This window comes from Macaca mulatta, chromosome 2 (genome assembly GCF_049350105.2).
Source record: "Macaca mulatta isolate MMU2019108-1 chromosome 2, T2T-MMU8v2.0, whole genome shotgun sequence".
In the NCBI taxonomy this organism is placed as follows: Eukaryota; Metazoa; Chordata; class Mammalia; order Primates; family Cercopithecidae; genus Macaca; species Macaca mulatta.
The window spans coordinates 164,527,660-164,549,957 of NC_133407.1; the positions used below are offsets into that span (position 1 = coordinate 164,527,660).

Sequence of the window (22,298 nt, forward strand, 5' to 3'; positions counted from 1 at the left end):
AAGGCTAGAGCTGCCATCTGAGCAGCCTCTACCAAAGCTCTGGGAACCAAAGGGAATGCCTAGGAAATCCTATAACCAGGGCTGGATCCATGGACCATGCGGCCCTGCCTCTCACCCCATCTTCCACTACTAGAGGAGGTTTCTCTATAAAGCGAATGAGCTTAAGCTTCAGGGCCCCTTACTTGAAAGACCCTTTCAAGGCCCTGTGCCTAATTTTTTATGCGTATTTTTATTGTTTTTCCTAAGAAGGATCCTTCCCTATAATTTGTGTGTGAGGGTGGGGGTGGGGGGTTCCAGCCACAAAAAATCTAGCTCCATCCTTGTCTTCTACTCGTCGTTCACTCATTCTGGCCTTGTCATACTGATCTCCTTTGTGCTCCTTCAAAAAGCTGGGCCTGCTCCCACTTAAGGGCCTTTGCACTCACAGCTCCTTTCATGTAGAACTTTCCTCTCCAGTCTTCCAGTGTCTCATTTTCTCACTTAATTCAGACCTCTGCAAATATCATCTCAACAAAGCCTTTCCTGACAGTGACAGAGAAAAAGACCCTTTCTCCATCCTACTCTATATACTCACCCTGCTTTATTTCTGCTCATGGCCTTTTTGGGCCTGGAATTTTATCATGTATTTGTTTGGTAACATGTTTATTTTCTGTCTCCCATGCTAGAATGCAAGCTCCATGAGGGCAGAGATTTTATGTTGTTCACTGTTGAATTTCTAGAACCTAGAATAAGTGCCTGGCACATAGTAGACACCTAATAAGCATTGACAGAATGAATGGAACATTAAGTAATGTTTACAACAGTATAACTTGCAACACACTTGAGGGTTCACAGAACACTCCCATGTCTGTTACTCCTGAGTCCTCCCAACAATCCCAGGAGGTGGGCATTCATTTAATTATATATATATAAGAGCCCACTTATGCCAGGTACCAAGTACTGGCTGGGCATTTAGCTGTGGCAAACAGAAGTAGGCCTTGCCTTCATGAAGGTCACAGACAGAAGCCCCATTTTTCTCACCTCTTCTCATTTAGTGCCTTTTCGTGATGCTAGTCAATTTAGTGGTTCTTTACTTGATTTTCCTTCATTTCATGATAACATTTTTGAGGTATAGTGATGACAATTTGCATATAGCATTTCTGAGTCACATAAACCATAACATAGAATATATATATTTGCATCTGACATGCTGTGTGAAATTCTAGTTAATTTCTACTATTACCAGGCTTATAGTGATTTCCCTAATTTCATTAGTCTTCACAGCTATAGCAGCACATTTGTGCATTGTAGATCTTGAAAACCTACGATATGGATGTGAAAAAGTGAAGCCTGGTCAACACAGTGAGACCTTATCTCTACAAAAAATAAAATTAGCCAGGCCTGGTGGTACACGCCTGGAATCCCAGTTAGTTAGGAGGCTGAGGCGGAAGGGAGGATGACTCGTGCCCAGGAGTTCCAGGTTGCAATAAACTATGATTGTGGCATGGCACTCCAGCTTGGGTGACAGAGTGAGACCCTGTCTCTCAAACAAAACAAAACAAAACAAAAACCAGGCCGGGCACGGTGGCTCATGCCTTTAATCCCAGCACTTTGGGAGGCTGAGGTGGGCGGATCACAAGGTCAAGAGATCGAGACCATCCTGGCCAACATGGTGAAACCCCATCTCTACTAAAAATACAAAAATTAGCTGGGTGTGGTTGTGTGCACCTGTAGTCCCAGCTACTTGGGAGGCTGCGGCAGGAGAATCGCTTGAACCTGGGAGGTGGAAGTTGCAGTGAGCCAAGGTCGCGCCACTGCACTTCAGCCTGGCGACAGAGCGAGACAGACTCCATCTCAGAAAAAAAAAAAAAAAGAAAGAAAGAAAAGGAAAACCATTCCCTATTCACTTCTTTATTCACCCATCTATCAAACATCGGTGCTTGCCTTGTGCCAGGCGTTATGCTAAGTACTAAAAATATCAAATCTGTATAATCAAATAATACATAGTCCTCAAGGAGACTCAGAAAAAATAGACTTGGGAACAAATATAGTTTCAGGTGGTGAATGCAATAATAGAAATAAAGTATACTAGGTCTTGGGGTGGCACCTTTTGCTTGGTGGAAAAGGACAGCAAGAGGGGACTTAGCAAGATCTATGAGCCAGGGAGAATGGTGGTGTGTGGGAATCTGGGAGGCTGGGCTAGGGAGAATCAGAAAGGATTAATAGATAAGAGATGATGTCAAAGGAGCAGAATGAGTGAGGTTGAGAAACAGGGAGCACAGGATGTCAGGAACAAAAAGAGGAATTTCGGAATTCAGGAATTTAGTGGAGGAGTAGGGCTGAGTGATGATGAATTTGTAGTTGGTAGGCAGTGGAGGTGGAGTTGTTAGAACAGATGAGGCCAGGGAACTGCAAGGGAACGTGTTAGAAGCATTGTCAAAATGGGTGTGGAGGTCCCAAGATAGAGGAAAAGAGTTCATTTGTATCTTTTCCTCAATTTCTCATGTATCTAAACTTGAGAAAAGGAAGTTGCTTCAGGTTTGTCCTCATAACTACAATATTATATGTGCTAGGAAAAAATGTGTAACTATGAAATAAACTGGTTATCTGAAGACAAATGTCTTATTTTCCTCCCTTTCAAAGAGGTAATACCGTTTGTACACAATTACAATCAATCAATTGTACACAATTACAATCCAACTTGCATGAGCCAGTTCCAATGTTGAAATATCAAAAGCCTTTTATAGTCCTGAGAATAATTATATTGCACAGCATGATTATAAGCAGCGAATTTAATTTTTAATAAGTCTGAATATAATTGATTAAAACCGTGCCAGACAATGTTGCAGTAAAGCTCAATGAGGGTTGCTTTGGACACTGCTACAAAATAATCTAGATCACTCCCATGCCCTTTTCTGGAATAATGCATCCAGTTCCAGTCCCGGCACCCTGTCAGGTATGTGGTGATCAACAGTGCCATGTCCTTCAATCTGAAAGTGCAGTTTGTTCTACTCCCAAACAAAAGAGCCTGACATTTCTCAGTTATTTAATGAGCTGGTACACCACTAGCTTTCCTTAAAGAAAGCTTTCCTGAGCAGAGCACAGCGTTTCAGTGTACAGTGTCAGCAGATGCTGACTGCAAGTATATGGGGATTCTCACCAGGACTTTTCGGGAATATTAGCAAGTCTTCATTGGCTTAGAGTCTGTGCTTGAAGCCAGAAAACTCGTGTTTCAAAAGCCAGAGGGTTTTTTGAAAAGATGGACATTTACTAGTTGTGTGGCCTCGGCAAGGTATTTGTTAGCATCTCTATATCTAAGTTCTTCATCTGTAAAACAGGGATCCTACTGGCACCTACTACTGAGCATTAAAGGAGATAGTAGATGTGTGGCACTTGAAACAGTGTTTTGCATTTAGTAAGTACTCAATAAATGTTAGTTTTCATGATTGTAATCACATTATCCTCATCAGCCTGGAAACTTTTTCAAAAACTATCTGTATGTAAACTACTTTCCATCCAAATCACCAACCTAATGTTTATTAAGACTGTACTACTTTACCATTGAATAAGGAATGTGGATGTGTAATTACTACATTTATCCTCAGCAATAGTCATTGCTTTGGAATTGGCAAAACATTCTTTTTGCACATCATCCCTTCCAATTTACGTTTTGCAAAACTAGAGGAAAACTTTGTTTAATGTAAATATTTCTTGAAATACCAATTCTATACATTGAACAAATTGTCTTTATTTAAACGAAGTTGGATTCCGCTATTGCAGTTCTCATGTTTTGTTAATTTTATTAAAATGTAAATTTGCCCCTGTCAGTCCTAGTTTAGCATTTGCAGTTTATTAACAGAGAAGGAAATAGTTAACATGAGGTTTAGGGAAAAGAATATAGAATTCCTTACTGAAAGACTATTTCCTACAGTTGACCAATATTTTCCTCATAAAGAGCAGCAGAACCTCCTGGCAAGTCTTGGGAGGAGAGAGGACTCACCTGATTGTGATAAAAACCAGGCACGCCTAGTTTACAAGCCTCCAGGTTGAGAGGTTCTTTAAGATTGTTCATAACACAGCACTGACGAGGCCAGGGATAGTCAGCATCATTATTCTCAGTCCGGAAGGCAGACGTGTATTTTTGCCAGTCTGATGGACCATTTACGCCACAGCAGTTATCCTGTCAGCAGATGAGAGATACAAAATTCTCTTTCGTGGTCCCTACTAGAGCCATCGATGTAGCAACTGAAATTTTATAGAGAAAGAAGATACGGAAAGTGTACCGTATCTTACATTTACTAAGAAGTCCCCAAATGACAGCTGAAGGTATTGATAACTTACAACTGACATTTTACAGTTTGTAAAATAATTTTTACACTATTACTTTACTAGTCATTAGTGAGCCCTGTAGCCACTGACATGTTACTTAAACTCTCTAAGCCTCAGTTTCCTTAACTGTAAAATTGGAATATAGTACCTATCTCATAGAGTTTTTTTAAGGATTAAATGAGTTAATTTACTTAATGTGCTCAATACAGTGCCTGGCTTATGCTAAACTCTTAATAAATGTTAATTATGATTGATACTGTACTGATATCTTGATATAACAATGTGAGAGAGGAATAATTATTGTGATATATGAGCAAATTGAGAATCGTAAAATTAAAAATTTTAGTGATGAAGTTATGAGTAATTGTTCTTGTTTTGCTTTTCTGTACATTTAAACATTTTTTAAGAGTAATTAGGTATTATTTTTATAATGGGAGAAAATAAAGTGAAAAAATTAACCTGGTGACACACAGCTGTCTCCACGTAGGGAAGGGAGATCAGTTAATGCATCCCTTACACTCTGGATAGAATTGAGAATACAGGACAAAACACAATTCATATAGCTTTCCTTCTTTATTATCAATTCTGCTACAATCCTTCAAAAGGGAGGAAGTTAAAACTATGGGTATCTTGGAACTATTAGAATGAATATATTCAAGTAAGCTTGATGATAAATCAACCATCTTTAAAGGATATACAATTTTGTCACTATATTATGGGAAATATCTAAGAAAAAGAATTGCTCTGCATTCTGGGAAAAAATGGTTAAGTCTAAGCCAGGCTTATTTCAAACTAGGATTTAAGTGGGGACAGAGAAAAGTTAAGCATCCAGAATTGAGCTCTGCAGTGCTCCAAGCTTCAGATTTGGGTAAAGAGTGACAGCCCAGCAGAGGAGACTAAGCGGGAGTAGCCAGTGAGACAAATTCTGATAAGATGTCAAAGAAGATGAGGACAGAAACTTGGCCATTGGATTTGGCAGGATGGAGGTAATTGGTAATGAAGACCAGGGTTGTTTTTGTTGAGTGGTGGGGCCAGAGGCCAATTGTAGTTGGATGAAAGAAGATGAGGGGGATGAAAATGGGGACCACAAGTGTAGGCGTCTCTTCTGAGATTTGCTGTGGAATAAAACAAAAGAGTAGTAGAACAGAAGAGTGGGTGAATGTTGAACAAGGGAGACTTTTTATAAGATGGACAATTTAAGGTGTCCATGTAGGCTGAAGAAAGGGAGAAACTGATGAGGCAGATCAGAGCAGGGAAGACTGTCGGGGAAAAGGAGATGGAATGCAGAACAGAAGCAAAAGAGCTGGACAAAGGACAGCCCGTGTGTCATAACAAGAGAGAAGGCAAAATGCACAGGTGTAGATCAATGTAGATTTGGCGGTAGAAAGATGAGCTGGTTCTTGTCTAATTGCTTCTATATTCTTAAAAACATATGAGGTCAGGTCATCAGCTGAGAGGGAGGGTGAGGAGCAATGTGGCAGGCATGAAGGAAGAACATGTGAAATAGTGACAAGTGAATTTCCTGGGAAAATATACTAGGAAATATTATCTGCCCATCTGAGCTCTGTGGTCACAAGTTTAAATTGAAATTATCACAGTTGTGTGACTTTTCTCAGCAATGTTTAGCTCTTAGAGTATAAATGAAGAGTGAGCAAAAAGCTGTATTCTACTCAGTGGGCTTGGTTAGGAAAGAGTGACCAACAGAGAAGGGTAGGGAAGGGATGGCTATGAGGCTGGACTTGAATATAGGTTAGGCAGAGGGCAAAGAGAAAACATGAAAGGGGTGATAGAAAGTTAAAAAGTGGTCAATTAATTGGAGGTCCTAATGGGGTAAAATTATTAGAATTGAGATATTAGAATAAATGAAATAAATAACAGAAATTAGTGGTCAGAGAGTAGAATGTTCTTAGTGGCACAGTTATTGGTGATGGCATGCTGGCTATGGTCATGGAAGAGGGTGGAGGTAGGGTGGAAAGCAAAATCTTTGGAACGGGGTAGGACAAGGAATTGTGAGACCAGATGGTGCGGAGTCATCCGTGTGCCTGCTGAAGTTTCTAGGTGGGATGTCAGGAGTATGACTGAAGAGGTAGACAGTGAGTGAGATATTGAAATCCCTAATGAAGGCAGGAGAACAACTGGGGGTAGGGAGGCTGGTAAGTAATGACAAGGAGGGATAAAGGGTGATGTAGATCGAGGAAGCAAATAGTATGGCAGCCAAGGGGAGCAAGAAGGAGCCTAGCCAATTTCCAGGTCCTATGGTACCTGGATATGGGAGGAAAATGAAGGGCAGGCAGTACTCCCAGGAGACAGCCAAATTTCCAATGAAGCAAGAAAAAGATACTAAAGAGTTCATAGAAGGAGTGATGGCTATAAGGGAGTTTGCTGATGACAGACTGTAAAAAGTTGGTGATGGGGTGTGGAGTAGGGGCAGGGGCCAGTGAGGAAGCTGGGTCAGATTGGTAGTTATGTAGAGGATAACAATTTGTGTGCAGAGGGCAATGTGGGGGTGATGATGGATATTCTGGAAGACTTGGACTTTTGATGGCATTGGAGATAAACATGGACATAAACTATGATTGCCAGTTGGAGAAAACTGGGTGATCAAATCAAGACATAGTGCCTGGTCCTTGGCAAGACTGGCTCACAGGGCTTGTGAAGAGGTACCAAAAAGGCGAAACGGGCAGTAATTACCGCTCGAGTTCACTGTGGGGCAGAGAAAATATTTTTCTTTTAATGTAAATGATACCTGAGTTCTAAGAGGGAGAGTATGTGATTAATCTAAATTTCTTTACAAAATCATTCCAACGAATGTAAGCTAATCATCGGCTTGGAATAACATATAGGGTCCCACTGAGTCATGTGTACGACACCCACTCCCACCAGTAAATAAAAATGGCATCTCCCCAAGACCCCAGGTCTTACCTGGAGCATGAGCCTGTCCCAGGTTTTGGTGACTCCATTGTTTTTCCACTGGTCATCATTGTTTGGAGGGCTGTTGTTTTGGTACCTCTCTAGCATCTGCTTCAGGAAGAGGTTGGGTGTGAACTATAATAAGAAGAGGCAACACAAGAGGGAGAGTTAGCACACTAATTTTCAAGGAGAGGCAAATAGTTTTCTCTGTCAGTTCCTGGGGACCTGAGCATTCTCTCCTGGAGCAAAACGGTACTCAGAGACACCGAGTACAGCTGGCTGAGGTTGGCATAAGTCGCCACGCAGAGAAGAGACTCTCGTGTTAAAAGAAATCACTATGAGGCCAGGGGAACACATATTGTAGCGTGGCTTAGGCTAGGGCAACAGAGAATGTGAGAGAAGGAAATACATAGAATTGAGAGCAAGTCTTAGCTGAGGTAGAATAGAGATCCTCCCATTGGAAGGCCCATGGCCGTGGCAGAGTGGTGAAACCCACAGGGAATTACAAACTTGGGCCCTGGGAGTCAGGCTGTTTGAGTTCAGAATTCTTGCTCTTTCAGTTGCCAACTATGTCACTTTAGACAAGTCACTTTACCTTTCTGTCTCATTTTTTTCTTTTCTAAAATGACAAGAGTGATAATGCCTATTTCATAGATTTATAAGGATTAAGTGAAGTGATGTATGTATTATTACCATGCATATTGGATTGCCTGGGCATACAGTAAGGGGTTAATACATGTTGGTTGTTATAATAATGATAATTAATATTATCATTTTGCTTTTTGAGGTTGTACTCACAAAGTCTCGTTGTGTTGCTGCTGTGATACAAGATGCCACTTCAAAGGCATATACTATAAACATCAGAATGAAATACTGGAAGGGAAACAAATGAGATAAAATAATTACATTTACCTGTCAAAGAGCGACTTGCCCAAATAATTATGATTTTTCAGCAAATTCATCATATAATCATGTAATCATTCATGTAGTTATTTAACAAACCCTCATTGATCAGTGGCTTGGATTGGGGCTTGGTGCTAGTCAGCTCAATTCTCTCCCTTTCTCCAGAGAACAAATAGCCATTGAATAGAGAGCTTCCTCAGTCCAGTTTTCTGAGTTTTTATTTTAACTGGGAAAAACAAGTACAAGAGAATGAACTGGTGTGTGTGTGTGTGTGCATTTACATGCATGTGCATGCTCAGTGCCTACCAAAAGAGTCTTAGTGTATCACATACAATATAGGGCCTCATAAATCCACTTTAATTTTGGAATTTTGGAGAAATTTTCTTTACAATTTGCTGAGAATTTAGAATCACAGAGTTCAGAAAAAGATGAACTGGATTATGTTGAATATCTAGGGTCCTTCCTAACAAGCATCCAGCCTCATCAAAGGAGAGGCAGCCTCCAAGTGCACAGCGATTTGCCGGGCGTTCTTTCACATGCACCTGCATTCAAAATACATCGGCTCAGGTGAGTGAAGTGGTACTTGCCGTGTGTGGTAGTGGTGTTGTGTGTGTGTGTGTGTGGGCATGGACACATGGGTGCATGGGCACATGGGTGCATGTGCATGTGATGCCTCCACATGACAGTGCTGGAAAATTTCTGGCTGGAAAATATCTGAGCAGCAAATGACCTCTGAATCTGGGATGGGGACTGTTTGCAAGAGTTCCATTTTTGCCTTCCTCAGCCTTGCACACACTCTTGGGAGAAGGGGCACTGTGGTCAGTGTCAGCAGGGCAGGCAGGGAAAACTGTCCTTTTTGGGTATGGGAGGCTCTCCGAGCAGGACGCTCTGCCGCCCTCACTACCCAGCCCAGAATAAAGCTCTGGCTGCAGTCAACAGCAGGAACACCTTGAGAGGCCCCAGAACATTTTTTTCCTGTATTAGCTGCTGCCTTGCTCCTTGCCAAGAGCTTTGCTGGCTGCTCATAAAGACGCTCCAGAAAGGAGGCACACAGTGAGGTGTTTCCTCCTTTAGCCCCTTTGCCTCCCCAGCTCACTTCTCCTGGCTGTCAGGCACGCACATGGATGGCCCAAAGTGAGGCTGGGACGCAAGCGAATTTGTCTTTAGGAACACCTGTGTCTCCTCTCCCTTTTTTCCTGTATTCCTTTCCCCACCCACCAAAAGTGGGTACTTTTGCCCTGGAACTTACCCACACTAAGGAACCAGAGAATGTAAATGTTCTGTATTCCGCTGGAACCAGGACAATGGTTAGTTCAAAGAAAGAGTGAACTAAGAAGCACCTTACGTTGCTGGACTGAGTCTATAAAGGGGGAACTGAGGTCCTGCAGCATTTGAATAAAAGGTTTATTTCAGGGGTGGGGCATTGGAGGCGTGTTCCATCATAGTGTGAAACTGCTGCCCTAAGTATTGGGGCAGAGAGTAGGGGTCCAGGCCTAACACTGAGGCTTCTCAGCTCTGCTGCCTGCAAATTTGCTTTCTTCTGCAAAGGCAGGGCATGGTCTTGCTATCTGTGTTGGGGCAGAAGCCTCTATTTGATGCACAGAGGTAAAGCCCCCACAGGCAGGTATGAGCTGAAGGCTAACTCTACAGTGGTGCTTATCAAAGTTTTCTGGGGTCCCTGAAAAGCAGATTGGATAATAATGTGGGGAGTATAGGTATGATACAGAATCATCAACCTTGAGCTCAAAAATCTTTGAAAGCTTATACTTTCTTTTAAAAATGTATGCATATTTTGTATTTTATATCCCAATATATTAATGCCTAATTAATATAAAATGTTTTGAACAACTTATTGCCAAGAGAAAAAATCTAACGAATGAATTCGCACTGTGTCTCTCCTTTGGCCTATATTGCTCCTAGTTGTACCTGGGTGTATGCAGACACCAGCTGTAGAGGCACAATATGGAAAATACTCATCAGGCCACCCCCAGGTGTCTCCCCTTTGGCTTCTCTGTACTGGAGTCTTCTGGACTTGCAATAGTGGAGGGCATTTTTGCCTCCACGTGGACAATTTCACTGCAGGGAAAGTGTTCCCCTCCTCACCCCTCATCTGGTACTTGCTGCTCCCCCACTGAAAGCCAAATCTTTGCTCAGTAAAGAAGAAAGAATCCATTAAAATTGGCTCAGGGAGACAACTCCAGAGAAATCTGAGGTCTTACCGCCAGAAGAATTTTCCTGCTGGACTTCATGATGCCTACGATGCCAAGAACGGACAGGCAGAAGAGGCAGATGCCCACAAATATGCCGATCCAGGCAGCCCCATAGATGTCATCATTGTCAGTGGCTTCAAGCAGTGGGTAGAGGCTGTGTTGGTCGGATACAAAGAAAATGCACTCCGCGGTCAGGGCAATGCCGCAACACTGGGGGCAAATGAAGGGTAGGCTCCATCAGAAGTGCAGCTTTGGGAAAGGGGGTGGAGGGCGGCGAAGGTAAGAGACTGGCTCCCTTTCCTGCACAGACTTTATGCAACTAATCTAAACTCCCCATTGCCACAAAATCAAACAACTACTTCCATCCTACCAACTGGTTGCATACACCCCTTCACACGTTATTCTGTCTATTTAGAAACAGACCCACACAATTTCAGACCATCCACAATGTCCTTGGGGCATAAATCACTCAAACAATGCCTTCTGGTATGAGAATGATCTCCCCCTGCCCCCATGTCATGACCCACACTTCTGGGTTGTAATATTTGAGCTGGTCCTGGTCATATTTATCAATGACAGCTGGGAGGAACCTTGCTGCTTATCTTTGCCAACACCCACATTTTATAGATGAGGAATCTCGGCCTTGAAAGGTGATGGCCAGAGTCATATGGGGAGTCAGGGGGAGAGCCGGGCCAAGAGCTCTGGACTCCAAAACAAATGTTCTCCTATGCCATCAGACCCACACAGTGTGACCTCTGTATTATTTTTACACCCTGGTACTGGCCTCTGTGTAAGAACAAGAAGATGCAAACATCTGTCCCAAAACACCTTAACAGCAGAGTCCCACGGAAATCGAACCAAGGTGACATAGAAAAGAAACACTGAAGTGTGTTTGTAGTCAGAGTGTTTAGACACTGACTATGGTTGACATGACTCCTTTTAGATACTTATAATTTAAAGTTGGGAGGGAAATATCTATTTTTTCAACCATGATCTTTTGACATATGGTTAAATTCTAGCTAGCATATTTACTAACATATTTCTTAAAATGAAGCAAAAATATAGGAAGCCAGTAATTACAGCATTATTTTCCTTGAAACTCTTACTTTTGATTAATGTAGAGTTATGATTACAGGAAGAGCAGAATTTCCTGAGAAATAAGCATTACTTACACCAATAATCACATTTCCAAAAATCAGCAGGCCCTGGAAGCAACGAACAGTGGAGTCGTCTTTGGCCATCTTCAGGATTTCCCACAAGCTGAAGGCACAGTTGAAAGCATTACCAAATAACTGCTACAGTTTCTGTAACATGAGTAAACCATGCCATTGCATATTGCCTCCTTGTTCCCAAATGAACCAAACCAAAGCCATATAATCCTTGAGCAATGAAGGACATTTGATTATTGAGCTTAGTAATCACATAACTTTTATAGAGAAGGAAAAGAATATAGCCTTCCAGAGCCTGGTTAGTGCCTTTCAGGAGTTCTTTCAGGCAAGGAGTGTGCAGAATGCATCCTTCTGAGTGGTAGACTGAGCCCCGCAAGGTGGAAAGCACAAGGGGTGGACCTGAGGTGGTGATTGGGCAGGGCCAAAGCACACTGAGGGTCACTGGCATAGCCCTCACTGCCCTTGGCCATGACAAGTGGAAACCTGAAGGGTAAACTCATGGCTACAGTTAGTGGTTGGTTCCCATGTGGACTGTAGGTTGCTTTTAAAAACTATCATTTTCTGAATATTTTATTATCTTCAAAGAAATAGTTGGCAAATAGAAAAGTGCCCTGTTGTATATGAGGGGAAGTGAAAAACGGGGACTAGCATTTACTTCCTTGTACCAGGTGTGTGCCACTCTACCAGGTGCTTTGCATGCACACATCTAATTCTCATAACCCAATTAGGTAGAAAAAGAAGAAAAGTGAGGAGGCTCCATTTTGCAGATGAGGAAACTAAAGCTTAAATTGGTCAATTAAGTTCCCTGGGGTCACACAACCAGTAAGTGGCAGAGCTAGGCTAGAGACCTTGGTGTGTGTGGACTCCAGATACTCTAGAGTCCACGCGCTTCACCACAGCCCACAATGACTCCCAGAAACTATTGATAGACTTTGGTGCCATACACAGCTGAACATGGGTCTTTCACCTCCCTGAGGGTTTTCTGGAAGGAACACAAAGGTAAGCATGTGGGTCAATCACTTGGGCTTCTGCACTTGAAGCACCTTGAGAAAAGCAATCTACAGCTCTCAACATTTAATTCATCAATTCATGCATTCCTGCTGTAAATAAAAAGTGTATTAAATGGTTCAATATGCATTTTGAGGCATACAAAAATATGTAAGGGAGATTATTGTATTCTAGGATTTTTTGTGTTAGTAGGGAAACTAAGATGCATTCCCACATAACTATACTACATGTAGTGAGACTAAATATTGTGGGAGTCCTGAGGCGGGAAGACGTAAGTCTTGCAGGATGTGTATGGTTTGATACATAGAGTGGAGGTGGATATGTGTGGGAGTGAGGTGGGGGTGGGTGACATTCAGGTAAAGAGGAAGGGAAAGTTAGGGAGTAGAGACAGAAGAGCAAGGTGCCCACAAGATAGCAAACCAGTCAATTTGGCCAAAGTCCTAGTTTTGTAGGATGGCAGTGGAAGGCAAACCTTCTATTTGTCTCAAGCCTTGCTAATTTTAACCTCGTTGTTACACTGTAAGTATTAACAACCTTCCGAGTAAGTTTAGACATCTGTAAATATTTTCCTTTGTTTCCTGGGTAGCTGTGACAATTTGAGTTAAAATTTATGAGCATTTTTGGCTCAGAATTTGGCACACAGTGGGTACTCAATTCATGTTTGCTGGAGAAATGGAAGAATCTGGGCCATTGGGTCTCTGTGTAGTTTCTGCTTAAATGCCATTCATTTCTTTCTGCTTAGAAATTTCATTCATTCTTGCCAGTTATTGTTGCGTGTTAGACTGCACAAATTCCCCCAAGGGGGAGACTTACTCATGTAGCTGGTTGAGTCACATTGTAAAGTTCATTACTGGTATGTACAGACATTATTCCTGACCAGTTGGGTTAGTATCTAAACTAGAGACAAAAGTAAATAGACTGTGAAAGGTATGGGTTCAGATAACAGAAGCATAGAGAGGAAAGGGCAGAAATCAATAGAGGCCAAATTCAGCACCGATATCAACTTGTGCTGATTATGTACTGTGTGAAAGAAGACAATTTCTTCTTTTAACTAGTTTATTTTTATTTTTATTATTATTTTTTGAGACGGAGTCTCACTCTGTAACCCAGGCTGGAATGCAGTGGCATGATCTTGGCTCACTGCAACCTCCACCTCTCAGGTTCAAGCTATTCTCCTGCCTCAGCCTCCCTAGTAGCTGGGACTATAGGCGCCCACCACCACACCCGGCTTTTTTTTTTTTTTTTGTATTTTTAGTAGAGATGGGGTTTCACCATATTGGCCAGGCTAGTCTCGAGCTCCTGACCTTGTGATCTTCCTGCCTTGGCCTCCTAAAGTGCTGGGATTACAGGCGTGAGCCACTGCACCTGACCTCAAGGAGTTTAAAGTATGATTACAGCATGGGTTCAAAGCAAAAATGACTGTGCGCATCAAGGGGACAAGGAGGGCTGTGGAGAAGGACAGAGTTAGATAGGCATTACTGAGGGGCTTTACTGGTCCAGAAAGGAACTGCAGGGGCCCTCATCAAGGGAGGTGGCCTGGGTGACTCAATTATGCCCCGTGACTTACAGACTTTTCCAGAGATGACTCTGCCACACAGAGTTTAGTCCTTACAAAGGGGAAAGAGCCAATGAATATTCTGTGGGAGAACTGCAGGAGTCAGAATTAGGGTGGAAAATGCAGATAAAAGTGGGAGAAAAGAAGGAAGACAGGTAGAAACTTGCTCTGAGCAAAAAGAAAAGCATAAATTGAAGAAACCTTAGGCAAGGACATGACAGAAAATGCCAGGCTAAAATCAGGGCTGTGTTTCTTCCGAAGGATCTAGGGGGAGAATCTGTTGTCTTGTCATTGTTTGTATAAAGAAAAGGGGCGGTGCGCGGTGGTTCACGCCTGTAATCCCAGCATTTTGGGAGGCTGAGGTGGGCAGATCACCTGAGGTCAGGAGTTCGAGATCAGCCTGGCCAACATGGCAAAACCCTGTCTCTACTAAAAATACAAAAATTAGCCGGGCATGGTGGCAGATGCCTGTAATCCCAGCTACTTGGGAGGCTGAGGCAGGAGAATCGCTGGAACCCAGGAGGTGGAGATTGTGGTGAGCTGTGATTGGGCCACTGCACTGGGCAACAGAGCAAAACTCCATCTTCACAAAAAAAAAAAAAAAAAAAAAGGAAGCTTGGAGAGATTAATTTGCCCAAGGCCACATTGCTAAAAAGTGCAGAAGCTGAGACTGAATGAGACTGAAACACAGGTCTGCCTGGCCCCAGATCATTTGCTAAACACTCTACAGTTTATCAAGTCCTGCTACATAGCAAATGCTTTCAGTGGAAATAGAAGCACCTGGAGCGGAGAGACCAGCTACATTTCCCTGCTCAGGAGACTCTACCTTTGCGAAGGTCAGAAACACTAGGCCTTTCTTCACTCACATCTCCAGTTTCTTGTCTCTTTAACCCCTTGATATGATGCTCATATTTGCATACTTCCCCCAAACTCGGTGCTCCACCCATATGCTTTTCCAGAAAACCTGTCTAGATGTATCAAAAATCTACAGCTCATCCACCTACCCCCAAGACCAGAATTCTTAGAAGTAAAAGGTGCAATGTGCAAGTCAATGAGAGGTTAGCATTTCATAGCTTCTACTTGGCCACTTGTATTTTAGACTAGGTTGGTGTCTAGAGGACCTAAAACATTTGCTGCATCCCCCAAATGGCCACAAATGTCAAGAGGGAGCCAAGTGTAGGCTTCCAGTGGCTCACATCATAGTCTAATGTCTGCAGTATAATGGTGACCACACTGGACTTGGCATCAGAATGCCAGAGTTCAAGTCCCAGCTTTGTGTTGTCATTATCATTACTGTGTAAAGTTGGACAATTATTTTCCTTAGTGTCTAATTCCTGATTTATAAAATTAGTAGACTACAACTTGTTAGATGGGGTTGCTGTGATCACTAAATGAGATAAAAGATACAAAAGTAATAGGTAAGCACTCAGATTGTTTACACACATAAGAAACTATTAATTATAATCAGAGGATATTCAGGAAGGGCAGGGTATTGGGTTATGATTTTGTTTTCTGCATCAGTGACCCCAGGGGGATAAAAGGGAGGTTTTAACAGTGACTGGTCACAGGTCAAGGGCTCTTAGATTGAGGAGAAGCAGCCTTCCTTCCACCTTCTCTCTCTTCACTGCACAGGGGCTGCTCTGCTTGAGGGATTGGGAGGCCTTACACAAAGATACCCATTTGTATTTCTTTTTATTTTCATAGATGAATTCATGAGAGAAAAGGAAAAACACTTCCTAGTTGTGCTTGGGGTGAGGCCAGAGTCAGGTACCGAGCTGCACATCCACATGGGAGGGGCCCGCCTTGCATGCCATTAGCATTCCTGAACAGTTAACACTCGCCATTGGGCCTCATCCCTCTGGCTTTGGCCAGCTCTGAGGCTTCTGCACCAGACTGCGAGGTGATACAGAGATGGCCCCTGAGGTTGTCCTTGTCCTGGGACCACTTTCTCCCCGACACAGACATTACTCAGAGAGGATTCTGCTCTGCTGCCCTTTTGCATTCTTTCCTCCCATTGCCAACCTGTGGAGGGCATCCTTCACTTTATTGCAAGAGTCTCCGAAGTAGGAGGAGGCATTTGGGACCCTGTTTTATTTGTCTTTCTAGGTCCAAAGCGGCATAGTACCTGACATATAGTAGGTACACTCAATTATTTTGCTAAATAAAAGGATAAAGTAAATAAATAAATGTTTATTTGAATAAATGAGTGTGCAGATTAATAATTTGCCTAGAGCTTTGTTGAAGAGCAAGTTAGAGAATATGGTGAAGTGAAACTAATGTGGCCTTTGTATAGACCTGGGTATGAATCTTAGCTCTACCACTTACTAGTTTTGTGGTCCCAAGAAATTACTTAGTCTCTCGAGCTTTATCATCAAATAAGTATGGTAATACTTAACTTCAAGGGTTACTACGAAAATTAAATGAGAATATATGTGAAGTTTTAATACAATATTAGTTACCCAATACTCATTTTGCTTATTTTTGTCTTATAAAGGAGACAGACTAGAGCTAATAGCCCAGTGTTTGGTGAAGGTACCTAAAACCAGTGATTATTTATTATTATTTTTTTGATACAGAGAAACATTTTCAAAGGAAATAGGGAAATATGATTTCAATAGGGAACTCTAATATATGAAACCAGAACAGAATGGTACTTCTCTGGCTGAAACAGGAGTAGGAATCCTGGGCTCACAGAGCATCTTCTCACCAGCTCTAAACCTCCTAAACACATAGCTAGCCCCAGAGCAATTGAAAACTACTATTCTAGAACTAAAGGAAAAGAAAGAAATAGGCAAATTACTGAGCTCAGAAAGCAGTTACCCAAGAAGTAAGAGGACACTCAAGAGTGAAGTTGAAAAACTCTGGTTACAACGTGTAAGCTGACCTTACAAAGTCTGTGTCAAAGACTCCCCCTTGCCCCCCATTCAATGGAAGACGTCTAGAAAAGTCCTGGAAAACTGAGAAAAGTGACTTTACTTTTATAATACGTTAGCTGGATGGATCTTTAGGAAGAGCTGCTTTCCTGGCACGCTTAGAGGAAAGGTGACATAATTTCTACAAAAGGAAAAGATGAGGCCTGGCTGATGTTTAGGGTTTTTTGAAGACTAATAAATGCCTGTGCAAAGGGGTAGAGTAATGCACTTAGTTTTTAGGTTAAAAAAGAAAAGCTTTGACGCAGTTCCACACTAATGAATATTAAAACAAAAAAAAGACATTAAGAATTTGTTGACCTTTCCAGAGAGGATAGGCACGGAGGAAGAACAAAAGGGAAGGACAAATGGTGACTTCTCTCCACACAGGATATAAACTGTGGTGTTCTCTAGGTCCTGGTAGTACTTTTGCCTTTGTTAATAACTTCTTGAGTTTTGTCTCTGCCTGCGTGATAAAGAAGTATTGTAATGAACACCTTGTGCTGGTTAATTTTGTGTATCAACTTGGCTGGGATATGGTGTTCAGTTGTTTGGTCAGATATCAGTCTAGATATTGCTGTGAAGATATTTTTTAGATGTGATTAACATTTAAATCAGTAGACTTTGAGTAAAGCAGATTACCTTCCATAACGTGGCTGGCCTCTTCCAGTCAGCTGAAAACCTTAAGAGCAAAAACTGATGTTTCCTGAATAAGCAGCATTTCTGCCCTAAGAGGACTGTAACATAGAAACTCTGTCTGGGTTTTCAGTATGCAGATTTTAGCTTTAAGACTGCAACATCAGGCCAGGCACGGTGGCTCACACCTGTAATCCTAGCACCTTGGGAGGCTGAGGCAGGCAGATCACCTGAGGTTGGTAGTTTGAAACTAGCCTGACCAACACAGAGAAACCCCGTCTCTACTAAAAATACAAAATTAGCTGGGCGTGGTGGTGCATGCCTGTAATCCCAGCTACTCAGGAGGCTGAGGCAGGAGAATCGCTTGAACAGGGGAGGCGGAGGTTGCAGTGAGCCAAGATTGCGCCATTGCACTCCAGCCTGGGCAACAAGAGCAAAACTACGTCTCAAAATAAATAAATAAATAAATAAATAAATAAATAAATAAATAAATAAAATAAATAATAAAATGCCGGGCGTGGTGGCTCACCCTATAATCCCACCACTTTGGGAGGCCAACGTGGGTGGATCACGAGGTCAGGAGATCCAGACCATCCTGGCTAACACGGTGAAACCCTGACTCTACTAAAAATACAAAAAATTAGCCAACCGTGGTGGCTGGTGCCTGTAGTCCCAGCTACTCAGGAGGTTGAGGCAGGAGAATGGGGTGAACCCGGAAGGCAGAGTTTGCAGTGAGCTGAGATTGCACCACTGCACTCCAGCCTGGGCGACAGAGCGAGACTCTGTCTCAAAGAAAAAAAAAAAGACCGCAACATCAACTCTTCCCCAAATTTTCAGGTTGCCCACCTGCTGTATAGATTTTGGACTTGTCAGCCCCCACAATCACATCACATAGGTTAATTCCTTAGAATTAATCTCTCTCTCTCTCTCATTCTCTCTCTGTCTCTCAACCTCTCAACAGGGTCTTGGTGTGTCACCCAGGAGTGCAGGGGCACAATCATATCTCACTGCAGCCTTGACTTCCTAGGCTCAAGTGATCCACTGGCTTTAGCTTCTCAAGTAGCTAGGACCACAGGTGCATGCACAATGTCTGGCTAATTTTTAAATTTTTTGTAGAGAAGGGGTTTCACCATGTTGCCCAGGCTGGTCTTGAACTCCTGTCCTCAAAGTGTGGAACTGCCTTCCAAAGTGTGGGGATTATAGGTGTGAGCCACCATATGTTGCCTCTCTCTTTATGTATCTCCTTTTGGTTCTATCTCTGTTAGAGCCCTGAGTAACACACCATCCCAATTGGGATTGATGTATATTTTTGATAGAAGCACATATGATCATTTTCTGATGTCTCCTGATACCATTTTACCAATTCTCACTGCCAGCCCCTAACTTCTGGATCAGATGAATTAAACATTTTCTGTTTCCATTCCATACAGAGCTTCCATGGTGAACTTTCTCAAGCAGAGGTTCTCAAATGATCCTCCCAAGCACAGATGTTCCATTTGCTGGGACATGTTTTGATGCCAATATTGAATGATTCCAGTCATTTCCTAATTTGAGGAAGAATTACTATCAAAATTTGTCATTTTAAACATTTTCCTCTTATACATTTTTCTTAAATTGTGGATGCTACTACCACCTGTCTATGCTAGAATCTAGTTTTTGGTATGAATTTAGGCCAAAATGATCTACTTACTTATTTTAAATTTAGTAGACCAAAATGTTCTGGTATTCCACAAAGATAAACATGGCTTCCAAGTGCCAGCCAGTTAGCCAATCTTGAGATCCATTGTCCTAAAACACAGCTCTGAATTTATATCTCCCCCACTGCTTAAAACCCTTCAAAGGTTCCCTGTAGCCTAAATTTAAAGGAGAGCCCTAGGTCATTCCCTCTACACTCACGAGCCCAGTACCAGCTCCTTCTTACTTCCTATTGCCAGGTGCATCACTTGTCCACCCACTCTCTGTTGCTGACCAGTTTCTTTGAATCCAGATTTGCTCCTGTTCCATTGTGAAAGACCAGTTTATAGTATTTGGCCAGAGTCAACTATTTTATTCTCCATTCAGCCAGTGGAAGAGTGGTTGGACCACCTAAGAGATAAAGTACAAACTCCTCAGCCTGTATTCAAGGCAGTACTCATCCAGGTTCCAAATGGCCTGCCTGCCATTTTTCACTGCCCACCCCCCTTGGTGTCCTGGTCATGCCACCATGCTATGCTTAGGGTGTCCCTGTCTTTGGAATCCCTTCTTCCATTTCTGCTTATCGAACTCTTTACCATCTTCCGAAGCCCAACTGAAAAACCTCTTCTCTCCTCAACTTCCCAGAATTATCCTTCCTTCCCTATATCCCTCTCTCTGCCTTTAGCAACTAGCTCTCCAGGGAAGCTCAAACCATTGTGGATATGTGTTCATGGCTTTTCTTCCATACTAGCCTCTGTCACAGCCATATAGTCTGGTATGTTGTTACGTCTTTTCTTCACCCAAGTTTGTTTAATAAGATATTCTGAACCCACAAAAAATGGATTGCTATCAAAAAACCAATTTGACAAAGAATTGCATTAAAAAGCAAATTAAAAACTTTTAAATTAATTGATGGGTGTCACACTTAGAAGTCAATGACTACACTTTTGGAAGTTTTTGTTTGTCTTAGAAGATATGTAATTTGAGAGAAATTAAAGTGTCATTTATCCTAGGAAAGTTATTGGCCAGGTGCCTGTTCATAGCATGATACATCAGTTCTGGCTGCAAACTTGGAGGCTTTGTACAGGTGAGGAATTTAAGGCTCATAGAGAGGAAGCGACTTGTTCACGATCATGCCGTGTTATTAAAAGAGTTAAGATTCAAGTCCAGGTTTCATAACTCTTAACCCAGCCTTCTATTGGGTTTGTCACCAATCATTATTCTTTTTAAGGTAGGGAGATCCACTTCCCCTTTTTGTCTCTTTAAATTAAGAGAAACTCTTGGCCTCCCACCCGTGAGCCTATCCATGAGACTCACTACAAGGTAAGCCAGAAAGGGAGCCACATAAACAAAGCTGGCAGGGAGAAAGCCTTCTATCCTCTTCCTTCATTCAAAGGCTTCCTCACCGTTTACCCTAACTTCGGAATGCCACAACTTGAGACTCACTCCTTCGTTCCTGATTAAAATACAAGCTCATATAAAAGAGGCGTGTTGAGTTTCATGAGCCATCCATATCAATGCCTCATTTATCAGCTCCCTTCTTTTATTTAATTTTCAAAGGGTGAGGGAAGACACCATGAGAAGGAAAGAGACACAAGGAGAGGGTAGAACCTAAAAAGACAAACCTCATAACTTATGATTTGGGGGTTTGGGTCTGTCTCTGTGGTTAGACTGACTTCTAATGATATGATGTGTCCTCCTTCCTGCCTTCTTTTTTAGCCCACAGTTTGTAGAAGCTGTTTTAAATATGTGGTCTTCTGAACCGTCCCCACATTATTCTAAAACAATGCCTCCCTCACATATATTGGATTATTTATCTGGCAGGGGTGGGAAGGAAACCAATGGGATGAGATAAATCTAACAAGTGGAAAGTGGTGGAAGGCAGAGGGCAGAGCAGCAACTGCCCACGTTAGAGATGGAACGCCCCAGACTGAAAGTACGCAACTCACCTAGAAATATTTTCCATGTAAAGGAATAGCCCCTAGGCACCCCGCCCTGTGGGAAAACTGCCCTGTGGCCTGGTACGATGGTGATTTACTCAAATTGCTCAACACCCTGGGAGTTCCTTTGCTTTAAAGAGTGCAGATTTTTAAAAAACTAGAATTATATTTCCTGTTTTTTCTTTCTTGTGCTTTCATTCAGTTTGTTTTCTTATAAAAATTAATCATACCCATAGTGTTGATGTTTCCAGACACATTGAAAAGTTCTAAAAACAATTGGTCACTAAACAAACCAATTTGCAAAGCAGAAGAAAAAGAAGTGTGACTCGCCCAGTAAGCATGAGATCATTTTTTCAAGTTCATTACCTCTTTTCCTCACCCAAGTTTGTTGCACCAGAGAACACACAAACCACACCTCAAACTCTAGTTCATGCTAGAGAAATTTGAATTAACAAAGGAGAAAAAAAAGAAAAGGAAAAATAGGAGAGGAAGAAACGAAGAAACACAATATGCTATTGCCTTAGCCCTGACCCTGAAACTCAGAACAAGAACAGACACTTGCGTGGCTCAGAGTAAAGATGGGTGTGGAGACTGTAGGTCACAACAATTGCTGGTCTGCTTCAACTTAAGGTAGGATAAGTCCCTGGAAATAACAAAAAGAGGAGCTTTCTCCTAGGGCCATCACCCATGGCTCACAGTGCCCATAAGTTTTTCTTGCTTTAAAGCTCAAAACCTGTGTTCACTAATACAGTAGTTAGTAGTTGCGTGCAGTTATTCAAAGTCAAATGAATTCAAATAAAAGTAAAAACCAGTTCCTCAGTTGCTCCAACCACATCTCAAGCACTCCCCAGATACATGTGGTTAGTGTCTATTGTCTAGAACATTTCCCTTATCACAGAAAGTTTTACTGGACAGCACTACTCTTGATTCCTGGTGCTCCCAGTATGATGGGAGTCATCCATCTATTGGAAATCAGGGACTAGCTGTAAGCAATGGCTCAGGAGCACTCAGTTGCATGAAGGCCTCAGGTGTGGGCATTGCCAGAGGGATGCCCAGCTCCAGGAAAGGAGTACTGT

At 42.3% G+C, this 22,298-nt stretch overlaps 1 protein-coding gene and 1 long non-coding RNA gene across 3 annotated transcripts in view; one reads left to right on the forward strand and one right to left on the reverse strand.

The window, feature by feature from the left end:
* The window catches only part of UPK1B (uroplakin 1B), a 31,662-nt gene that overhangs the window by 7,223 nt on the left and 2,141 nt on the right, over positions 1–22,298 (reverse strand). Inside the window, exons 2-6 of one of the 2 annotated variants that reach the window (XM_015129954.3) lie at positions 11,504–11,591; positions 10,341–10,541; positions 8,017–8,091; positions 7,231–7,353; positions 3,980–4,159 (exon numbers count right to left, since the gene is read on the reverse strand). In XM_015129954.3, the coding sequence (XP_014985440.1) occupies positions 3,980–4,159; positions 7,231–7,353; positions 8,017–8,091; positions 10,341–10,541; positions 11,504–11,572 (648 nt within the window). In that variant the 5' untranslated portion in view covers positions 11,573–11,591. Of the gene's footprint in view, positions 1–3,979; positions 4,160–7,230; positions 7,354–8,016; positions 8,092–10,340; positions 10,542–11,503; positions 11,636–22,298 lie in introns of both variants that reach the window. The other variant, XM_077993855.1, reaches the window with a different exon arrangement.
* LOC114676423 (uncharacterized) lies at positions 8,429–13,253 on the forward strand. Its single transcript, XR_003727466.2, has 2 exons — positions 8,429–8,688; positions 10,042–13,253. It is a non-coding gene; the product is annotated as an uncharacterized LOC114676423 (long non-coding RNA).